Below are 11,917 nucleotides of genomic sequence, written 5' to 3' on the forward strand. Positions count from 1 at the left end.
AATTAGCAATCGTGTTCCAAACCATGATCCATAATCCAAACATAGGGTAGAATGACCATATTAACCCTGGCCCAACAAGACTCACAACTAAGGCCCAAGCCCAAAACCACAAAATCCATAAACGCCCACTAATGGCCCAATTTTCCTAATTGGGCCCAAACCCTTACATGGGCCTTTCCTAATCCCATTTACTTTGAACCAAAACACATAACTATAGCTAGCCCAATAAAACCCCATGCAATAGAAGCCCATAAGATAACTCGGACCCGAAATGGCACCACAAGGCCCAATTACCCTAATTAGGCCCAAATCCTTCATGGATCTATCCCGAGAAGGCCCAATATGCAAAAAGGCCTGAAACACTGAATGGTTAACCTTAGTCAACTCTTGATCCAAGGTCTAAAGCTCAAAAAGTCAACAAAACAAGATGAGTCAACCAGGACAAGTACGCCCTACGTAAATATCTGGTATGCCAAGCGTACACCCTTTGGGGCTAGTATGCATAACATACCAGGTGGGTATGCCCATCATACTCCCCTTGACCCCAAGCTTTTCCAATAAGCACTTAATCACTTTAGTCCTTGCTCCAACTCTCCAGTCTGATTCCTGTGGATGACTTTTCAAGTAATGTTGGCAACTTTACTAGCATGCATGGCTTAATGGGACTCTGGAGCTCAAAAAAACTTAATGGATGGTCTTAACTCATACCTGAACTCAAAAACTCCAAAAAGCTTGCACCTTTATGAATGAGGAACCCTTAAACTGTCCAGATCTACTGGATTGAACTCTTAAAACGAGCCTAGCTCACCAAGACCAAGCAAAAGGCACTAAAATGGCCAAAAACCAACCCATAGTAGATCTATACAATGAATTGCCAAGATAGAGACTTCATACCTCCAAAGTCTTGAAATGGAGATGCTAACACTGGATCTCTAAGATCTTCTCCAGAGGTTGAGTCTTTCACCTTCTTCTTCTCTTGCATAAACCACCAAGAATCTTCTTTCAAGCTCCAAGCTTCACTTAAGGCACTCTAGGGTTTCATGGACATCAAAAGGGGTGGTGGCTGACTCAAAATGACCAAAGGGGTGGTATAATGTTGCTTATATTGGGTAGGAACCCCAAAATTATGGTTATTCTCTAAAGACAGTATGCCCCGCGTTCCCCTTAGTATGACCTACATACTCACAAACGAACCACGACCACTTATCTTTATACACTCGGTGTACCCCAGCTTACACAAGCGTACCCAACCACACACGTGCATGCATCCTTTCATGCATGGGACTGATATGCCTAATATTTCCATTAAGGGCCAAATCTTCTAAAAACATCAAAATATCATAACTCCCTCATCCTAAGTCTGTTTCTAATGAAGCTTATATCCACAAAAGGTGGAGAGAAGCCCTACGCTCCTAACAACATACCTAAACATTAAAACCTCCTGAACAAAACCCAAACTCTATAAAAGACCGAGATATCAAATTACGATCATACCCCTAGCCTCCATAGACACAATCGAATGCTTGGATCACTTATATCATGACAACCATATCCGAAATGGGCCAAATCCTTCCTTTCCAAAATCGAGTGTTACATTTCCATATAAAAACCCTCTTTCTAGCTCAATATGCTTTTAAGCCATGCATTGGACATGTATGTCTAAAGAGCACCAAATTTTATGTTGGATTAGGTGTTAGAAGTTGTTCTAGAGTAAATGAGCTATGGACCCTTTGGAATAAGAGCTTAATAGGGAAATTCATGTCATTTCTGGCTCCTTTGAATCTAAGGTTTGGGATTTTGACCATGTGGATGGTCTTATCGGGTAAAGTTGGGAACTTTATCCTTCTAGACGTTGTTCCAGACGATATCTGGAATAAGGAGCATTTGGATCAAAGAAAAGCAGCTTAATCTATTAAGCTATTAAAAACCTTGTGGCAATGGCATGGCTCAAGTCACAACGGTGTGGCAATGGGTAAATTCGTGACAGTTTGTTACTGGTGGGGCCACAATGTGGCAATAGGTGGCCATGATGTGGCGGTTGAGAAAAGTCAACATTGTCTGTTGACTTTGACCACTGACCTTTGACTTGATCTGAGTTTTAGTCAAGCACCTATTTAGAGGAAAAGCTCAAGGTTAAATAGGTGGTACATAGCAGCGGTACTCTATCAGTGATAGACCAGTAGCAATAGAGCATCTTCTATGAGGCGAGTCTCATCGTTGTGCTTGTAGGTCGAAAGCACCAATGTCGGCCTACCAATTTATTTATGTAGAATGCTAGCCAATATATGAAGCTTGCATGTTTGTATGATTAGGTTGAAATAGACCCCAGGGTTAGGCCCATGTTTGTATGATTGGGTTGAAAGAGACCCCATGGATGGGCCCATGAGTATATGATGGGTTGGAAGACACCCCAGGGTTGGGCCCATGTTTTTATGATTGGGTTGAAATAGACCCCAAGGCTGGGCCCATGAGTATATGATGGGTTGGAAGAAAAACTAGGGTTGTGTTCCAAGGCTAGGTCCATATTTGTGTATTGGGTTGGAATACACCCGAAGGTTAGGCATAGTTATATGTTAGGTATGTGGTACTTTAAGGAACTCTCCAAGACTTGTGCTTACAGTTTATGTTTATGGTTTCTGGTACTTTTGGTACGAAAAGGAAGGTCCCAACATGATGATACAACATCCTCCCCTCATGATTTCCCCATTTTTTAGATGTTTGTACTCTGATATTTTGACATTATATTTAGTGATTGACTTGGAGATGTTTAGTGAATGAAACTATTGGTTTAAAAATGAAAAAAAATATTACTATTTTCAGGATGTTATAAGTATTTAAAAGGATGTTCCTGAAACACGATGCATTGTTGTTGTAGTGTAGCATGAGAAAGAATTTTCATTCAATGGGATAGAGGTCGATGTAGCTAATTTGTATAAGTAGTGTGTGATCAAACTACTTTTCACGCATAAGTGGATGTGATGGGATCAAATGGGAAGAGGGTTTAAGAGGATCTATTAGTTGAATAGTTGGATGGAATATTTACATTTTTTGGAATAATATTGGATGGGAATGGGAACGGGGAGAGGGACATGGACATGGACAAGGACAAGGACATGGACATGGCTTGTCAAAATTTTTCTAAGAATATGTATTCTTTAGAAAAGATAAACACTAGTTTTCTGTCTAAAAGATTATCCCTTGTTGGCCCTTTAAGGATTTGGCTAAGAGTGAGACGATGGTGTCAATGTACCCTAGATTGAATGTAATGTTCCAATTTTTACAATAATTTTTTCAGTTTTATATAAGATAAATATTCATTCCATAAAACCATAACCAAGATAAAAATACTTGTTCATAAAACCATAATCCCAAATTCAAGATCAGAGTATAAATAAAATTAAGGAAGTCTCAAAAGATAAAATTTGTTGATACGTGTGTACAGTGACACTTACGCCTTACAAGAGGAAGTACCTCAAAACATTTAATCTACAACTGTAAGACAAAAGCTAGTGAGTTCCCCAAGATATCACATACATCACAAAATAACTATATATAACAATAATGGATCTATTTCAACCCAACAAGTCTATTTCAGCCGAACGGGTCTATTTCAACCCAACATGTCTATTTCAGCCAAACAGATCTGTTTCAACATAGCATGTCAATTTCAGTCTAACGGGTTTGTTTCAACTCAATAGGACTATTTCAACCGAACGAGTTTGTTTCAACCTAACATGCATGTTTCAACAAAATGGGTTTGTTTCAACCCAACAGACACGTTTCAACAGAACGAAGCATGTAAACTTAGGCAATAAGCAAGACCCTACTAGTCTAGCTAAGCAGAAAATCATATCATAGTAAAAGACCTCATAAGTAATATAGTGAGAAAACTCACATAGTTGAAACCCATAAATCACAACTGCATGTGAAAACCTGCAAGATCGGTCTTATGAACCCTCTAAACACCAAAAGAGGTAATTTCAGTCTACATGTCAACCCTAATGTTTGACCAAAAGTCAAACTTGGTTAAATGGTTAAACATGACAAAAAGTCAACATCTAAAAATTTAGAGGCGCTCATCGTCTAACCAGGGCGCCCCGCATCTAGAAAACAACAAAATAGTTGGGTTTCAATCAATTTCAGACACGCCTCTGAATAATTCAGAAGCGCCTTTAGGGGATGCACCATGTCCTACCATATCAAGTAACATTTTTTGAATTAATACATTAAGTCTATGCCTCCAACTCTCAGATTTAGATCTGAATAATTTCTAAATAGATCAACTTTCCAACTTTATCTATAAAAATTCCCCATACCAACTAAATCTAAAACCATAGTTTCAAAAAAGTCTAAGAATGCACCTTTCTTCATGTATGCAGCAAAGAGAACACAAACATGCACTCAAATCTCCTCTAAAAGGTCAGAGCTGGAGTAAAACATGACTCTAAGCTCATGGAGTTCCACAAACTCCAAAGATTAAGCCATAAAGGGACAACAACTTCATTAAAGTGGACCAAAACACTAATATATCTGAGATCTAAAGATGAAAAGCCATAAATCTTGGATCTTTATGACTTACAAAGGCCCAAAAGATTGATGAGGGTTTTTCACTTCAATTTCAAAGCACTAACGATCAATATTTCAAGAAGATTTTACCCTAAAGCCACCAAATCACACTAAAATTGGATGAGATGAGAGAGGAAGAGCTCAAATGTAATGTTCGGTTTCAGGTATGAATTCCACTTTGTAATTTTGAGATTTTTGGTTGGCCACAACATGGTGAAAGGATCACCACAACATGGAATTTCTACATGGAACGCATGTTTCATTATCCACACCACAACATTGCATGATGTTTGCTACAACGTCATGAAAACAGAAATACAAAACCCTAATCTTTGGGCTTAAGGCCATATTCAAAGGAAGTGACGGCTAGGGTTTTCTCCACCTCAGCCTCCATCACCGCCAAAGAGTCTTTGATAAACCCAAGCCCATTTTTCATGCTTTGAGCTCATTTTGGGGTATTGGTGATCTTGAAAGGAAGAAGAAGGAAATCTAGATATTTGATCCAGCAAGCTACTCATCCATACTCCTTGTGTGCATCTTCTGGACTCCTTATAAGTCCTCAAGTCTTCACCTTTTTGGTTTGCAACGCCCCGATTCCTATGTATCAATTTGTGGTGATAATTTCACATGATTTATAGGTCTACTCGACAAGTCGGTTGCCTGACTCGCCGAGTAGCATCGGGCGGATCCGCGTGTTTAAGTGACCTACTCGCCCTAGCATGGCTTAAAAAGCATCTATATGAGTGAAGGACTGAAGGGAATCGGCGAGTCGCATGGTAGACTCGGCGATTCATATGAAGATGGTCATAAACTCGACGGGTTGGATGAACAACTTGACAAGTCTGATGAAGATTGCCTTGGGCTCGGTGAGTGGCATGGTGACTCGGCGAGTTGGCAAGTTATACAAGGAACTCAGAGAGTAACTGAGGGTACTCGACGAGTTGAGGTCAACATGGACTGTTGACCTTGATAGTTGACTTTGACTTTGACTTTTAAGGATAATTGGTAAGTGGGTATTTATAAATTGGATCATTGATTGCTATAGGTATTGGAGTTTGGGGCAGTGCTTCGGGAGAATGATTTTGTGGTTCAGTCTGGCATTGCAAGATGAGTTATCCTCACTATATCAACAAGGTCTAAGGCACCAAGGCCGACCCTTTCTCGGATTGTATACTTGTATTTGTTTGATATGCTTATTGATCTGTTAGATCGGCGTCCTGGTAATTAGGACGGTGCTATGTTTAGTGACCTGGTTTAGGTCAGTATCCTGGTATATAGGATGATGCTATGTTAGTGACCGGTTAGGTCGGTATCCTGGTATATAGGATGATGCTATGTTAGTGACCGGTTAGGTCGGTATCCTGGTTAGGATGTTGCTATGTTATATGATCTGCTAGATCGGTTTGTTAGTCTATGGACTGTTATGTGATTAATTGTTATATCTGCACATGGTTGTTTGTTTGGGGGTTGGGTTGAGGTGGATCCTGCTTCGTGCTGTAGGCCAACATACCTAGGGCGGACTGAATAGACTGCAGGCCCAGGAGGGCAGCTAGTCAGGCCAAAGGCCCGGCGAGTGGTCCGGATAGGCTGAAGGCCCCGAGAGGGCAATCCAGATTTGTCAAGGCTTAGAGAGTGGGCTAGAAAGACTAAAGGCCCGGTGCGGGCGGTCCAGTTATACTGCAGGTGGACTGAAGGCCTGGTGCGGGGCGGACTAGTCACACTATAGACTCGAGATGCATGGTTGTTCTGTTTTTGTTGATATGATATGATTATGGTAATGAGGTTGGTATTTTGGGGGTAAGTCACAAAGCTTTCGGGCTTACAGTTTTAGTTTATCGTTTTAGGTTCAGCAGATGACCGTGAGAAGGCGACGGCATGACCGTTCACTTCCTTGATTGATGATTATGATTTCTGGGAACTCTGATGTATAAACTCTTTTGAAAACTAATTGTAAAAATTGAATGGTTTTAAATAATTCAAAAAGTTTTAAATTGGCTCGAATTTTATGAGTGCTACAAGTTGGTATCAGAGCCTTGATTTTACTGAATTGGAGGAACATTCGTGTGAATCCAGTCTCAAATCAAGGAAAGATTTTCAAAACGATTTTTAAATGGTTTTCAAAATATGTAAAAGAGGATGCGAAGTGTACGATCAGCCGGAGCCATTAAGTAGAGCCCAAAATACCATACAGGAATTTGATTACGTGATATGTTAGAACAACATGCTAGTACTAGGCTAGGGATCTTCAGGAATTGCATGATAGAATTTTCTGATTACATGATGCCTGCTAGCCTAGGGATTCCTTTATATGAAATTAACATCATTACTTTAGTTTCTTAGTGTATGCATCACGGTTACACATAAAAATTAAGACCTTATAGCATGAGAATGTTTGATGTGGCCTTATGTTCTGTTCTTGTCTGATTGGGAGCTTAGGGTAGGATTGGATATTCGAAAGTCTATGGGGTCCAACGTTATGTATGGATAGCATACACTAGTGTTGCAGGTTTGGTGGAAGTTTCATGGATGGGTGGGTTTTGCGAGGCCAGTAGGCCAGTTATGAGATATTTAGCATTTCCTCTAGGAGTGAGGATTGAGCGCTCGCTATATTTGAGGGTATTGTTACAGCGTTGTGATGATACTTGAGACAAATATGGGTAGGTGTGGAAGGTAGTATGGGCCCGTACTACTGAAAGCACATGACCCATACGCATATCAAGGAATTTATAACCCCTAGGGTTTTGGTTGGGAGTTGGTTCCCGGGTTGTTATGAGGAGTGTCTGATATCATTTGTAACGCCCCGGGTTTTCTCGGTACGTTTGGTTATTTTAATTTAATTATCCTTGTAACCTTGGGTTAATTTATTTAACCAATTTCTGATTTCTTATGTTATTGGACTCTTTTGATCATCTTGTAAACTCCTTTTATTGAAGTCCATGGGCTATGGGCCTATTTGCAAAGTCCATCTAGTTAATAGTACTTAATGTGTAAATTGAATCATTTGGAACACACACAAGGAAAACACTCTAAACCCTCCCTCTCTCTCAAAAATCGTCCCTCTCTCTCTCTTTGGGATCAAGAGCAGCCAAGGGGCTGTTTGGAGCTTAATTCTTGTTCATTTCCAGCCTTGATTCGTATTGGTATGAACCTCCTTATCCTTTCTTACGACTTGATTCATAACCTTGTTCTAGTTTTATGATTTCATCTTCACCTCTTCTCCTTCTTATTTTATTTGTAATTGTATGTTATACATCATCTCAAGATCCTATCTTCACCCCATATATGGTGGATGATGGATCTAGGGGATTACATGTGGCAAAAGATCATGGAAACCCTAAAAGGGAGAATGATGATTTTATGTGCTTATGTTTATTTTCATGTTGATTATTATTACATCCTTGAGGCTAAATGAAATCCTAATGATCCCTAACCCTTTTTAGTACCACCATTATCATGGGGACTGAATTGGGATGATGAACACATCTTAAAATGTGTTTCAAAAGGAGAAGGATGGATAAGCCAAAAAGGAATCACGGGTGGCTACGATTCTGTTTTCCATCAGATCTGTAGTCATTTTGTAAAAATCATATCTGGAGATCTAGAACTCAAACGGACCCCAAACCAGTTCCAAAAGTTCAAACATTGAGTTGTCTAACTTTCTTAAGAAGGCCAACCTCACTGATAAGGGCTTTATCTATGTGAAAGAATGACATCTTTGCTGTTAGGTCTGATCCGGGTCTGTTCTGATCTGTCATTTTGTTTTCATCATTTCTAAGGCTTGGAAAAGGATCCAGAGTGATTCCAAGTTTCTATATGTTCCTTATATTATGAATTTAAGATCTGGAGAATATGGGGTGTTATTTCCAATTATAAATTGGTTATAATGGATCCACACTCCAGGTCAGTGGGCAGTCACCAGCTTTTGCTAGTGCTGTGATTGTCCACAATGTGAATTTTATATCTGGAGTTTGAGAGATGTTTTTCATTCAATTCCAACTCTGAGACTTTCACTTGTATATCCTTTACTTCTCTTAATTTTCTTTTGGACTAATTCTACTCACAAGTTGGGTAGAATTGGCCAACATCACTTGACTGTATTGCTGGAGACAGAAGTGATACACCATTTTGTAAAATTCATATTTAATTCATCTTTTGGAGTTAGAATGAGTTCTTTATAGTTGTGGAATCCAGAGCAATCATAGTTTCCTATAAAATTTAGTTAAAGCTATGTTTCTGTTTTAGATTTTGGAGTAAATCCATTTTGAACAGCAGGTCTGTTTTAGAGACCTTGCTGTGATTACTCTTTTCTCAACTCATAGCTTCGTTACTTCTCCTTTCTAACCTTTAGTCCTTCTTAGGTGAGGTTTTGAAGTTTGCTCAAGCTTGGTAGCATTATTTGATTGTTATCCATCCTTAATACTCACTCAAGGTGAGTTATCTCACACCGTTGTATTGATGATTGTGTTTGCTAGTTAGCTCGTGTGTGATTATTTGAATTTATTATAAAAGCATGCTATATAAGTATTGTTTTAATTCGTACATGTGCACTGTATGTAACTAATTATGGATATGGGGACACCACCAAAGGATACGGATTTAACGGTGCGGTGGGTAGGTAAGATCACCAACGTAATACTCTTCGTGAGGTGCGGTGATTAGGGCCAAATGATACGGGATCTTCCCGGTGCGGTTCAAACCTACAAGTCCTTCTCGTAGTATAGACATTGATTCGTTCTTTGCCTTTATCATTATAATTGGAAAATGGATTAGGGCTAGTAAATATGAATGTTAGTACAATGTCTGTGTTTGAATTCACTAAGCTTCGTGCTTACGTTTTTCCCTTATAACTTTTCAGGTGTTAAGATTAAAGAGGCTAAGGCTTGACATGGAGCATCGGGACATCGCTGCTAGTTATTTTGTTGGGACCTTATTATTATTATTACTTCCGCACTTATTTTATATGATTATTAAGTTGATGGATTATGTTATGACTATTTCAGTTGTTTTAATTTAATTTAAGATGGGTTTTAAAAGTTTAAAATTTTTGCAAAAAAAAAATTGGGTGTCACAAGTTGGTATCAGAGCCACAGTTTGAGGGAACTAGGCATTCTTGTGGATGTTCTAGACTCAAATTTGAGGCTCTATAAGAGTTTATTTTCTTTTTAAAATATTTTTCAAACTTTCTGAAGACTAGTAGTGAAAGATGTCGCGGTGTACCAGTCAGCCAGCCAAGTAAGCCTTATTTCTTATGTTAAATGTTTATGTTAAATTGTTGACGATGAATTGGATTCTACTAGCCTTAAAATATTAGATTACACACTTAGTTAGTGTTAACATGTGAGAGAGTTGTAAAATTAACGGCTAGAGCGAACTGGAAATTTTGAAACTAGACGCGAATGCGAAATTGGAACTTGTGTGGAAGGTAGTAGAAGGGCCCCTACTATTTGAAACATCGGTGCCGGTTTCGAGTCGGGGCAAGGTTGAAAAATTTTCGGCAAGCTGAGTGTTTTGTCTTCCTAGAAATATCTAGACTGAATTGTTTCTAAGATTTTCCTTCTTCTGTTGATACCAATGGCTCCGCCTGCTCGACTTAATCAGCTCCAAATGGAGCAAGTTAGGGATATTGTCGTTGAGGAATTCAATAACAGTTTCAACGAACTAATCCCGGGTGTGACCAACGACATAATCAACCAATTCGGTGCTCTTCTGGATGAGCGGCGTTACCGTCTCTGCCTGTTCAGGATTCGGCATACTACTTCGAGAAGTTCAACAAGTGTAGCTCTCCTCTTTGGAATGGTGAATCCGACCCAGTTGCTACTAAGCCCTGGGTGTCAGATGTTGAGGGCGCCTTCATAAGTGTTGGGTGTCCGAACTAGTACAAAGTAGTGATCGCCATGAATCAGCTGTGAAAAAGGGGAAAGACATAGTGGAACACCATCACCGCTCTATTGAACGAAGACTAAGTGAGGGCCATGTCTTGGGCCCAATTTGTGGAGAGTTCGAGGCACAATATGTGCCTAAGGTGGAGCAGCAGCGGATGCAGCAAGAGTTCATGGCCTTACAGCAGACTACCGAATCCGTTAGTGACCCGAACGCCAAGTTCTTGGAGATGCTATCTTTTTGCCCCTCGTTTGCTGGGAACAAGGCCTGGTTAGTCAGCCGGTACACGACCATCCTGCGTATCGAGATTCGGGAATTTGTTAGCATGCAGAAGTTCTCGAATTTATCTGCGATCATGAATGTAGCGAGGAGGAGGGAAATCGAGTTGCAGACCCAGTCCAAGAGGAAGGCTAATGACACCTCTTCCAAGACATCCAGAGATGCCCAGAAAACGCAAAAGCAGGGTAGTAAGTCAAGGTATGAGTATAGGACGTCTTCAGGGCGAGAAAAATATGTTGATATGCTACAACTACAAAAAGCTAGGGCATCATTGGAAGAATTGTAGGGATCCCCCTGCGAGTGCAGTACCTCATATTACTTCTACAATTCCCGTCTGCTATCACTGCAACGAGACGGGACACAAGAAGCCTGAATGCCCGAAGTTGAAGACTGGTAAAGGAGACAGGGGTACAAATCCTGCAATTGCATCATCCTCTAAGGGAACCATTATGGTGACACGAGGTCGTGCTCACCAGATGACTGTGGAGGAGCCGGTGATTACAACGACAGTGGCAGACACTTATTTGCTAGATTCCAAGCCCGATGTTGTTATGTTTGATAGCGGTGCTACCCATTCTTTTGTATCTCACACGTTTATTAATCGTTTGGGGCGTAGTATCGGAAATTGGCTCACCCAATGGTTGTCGATATTGTCGACAACCGCACTATTTATGTCACCGATGTCTATCGGGGTTGCACTCTCGAGTTTTTTGGAGTTGAATTCCCTATTGATCTTATCCCTATTGCGATGCGAGAGCTCTGCGTTATCGTAGGCATGGATTGGCTTGATGCGTTTGATGCGGAAATCCACTGTCGTAAGAAGCAACTTCGTGTTCGAAACCCTAGAGGTGGAGAACTTATTATTCAGGGGGACATTCCCCGCCTGGCTATGGCTTCTTGCTCTTCTGCTATAGCACTAGATGACGTTCCTATCGTTTCCGACTTCAACGATGTCTTTCCGTAGGAACTCCCTGGCTTGCCACCTGTTCGGCAAGTGGAGTTTCGCATTGATTTGGTGTCAGGTGCGACTCCGGTAGCGAAATCTCCTTACCGCTTGGCACCACCTGAAATGAAAGAGCTCCAAGATCAACTTCAAGAACTAAGTGATAAAGGGTTTATACGGCCAAGCTGCTCGCCTTGTGGTGCTCCTATTCTCTTTGTGAAGAAGAAAGATGGATCCCAGCGAATGTGT

At 40.4% G+C, this 11,917-nt stretch overlaps 1 protein-coding gene across 1 annotated transcript; it reads left to right on the forward strand.

The window, feature by feature from the left end:
- Positions 1-10,958: 10,958 nt before the first annotated feature.
- Positions 10,959-11,689, forward strand: LOC145059509 (uncharacterized). The gene is made up of 2 exons (XM_079007355.1): positions 10,959-11,219; positions 11,342-11,689. The coding sequence occupies exons 1-2, from the start codon at positions 10,959-10,961 to the stop codon at positions 11,687-11,689; spliced, it is 609 nt and encodes a 202-aa protein (XP_078863481.1).
- Positions 11,690-11,917: the final 228 nt, after the last annotated feature.

Source organism: Lactuca serriola, chromosome 6 (assembly GCF_051521515.1).
Source record: "Lactuca serriola cultivar US96UC23 chromosome 6, Lser_US96UC23_V15, whole genome shotgun sequence".
NCBI lineage: Eukaryota > Viridiplantae > Streptophyta > Magnoliopsida > Asterales > Asteraceae > Lactuca > Lactuca serriola.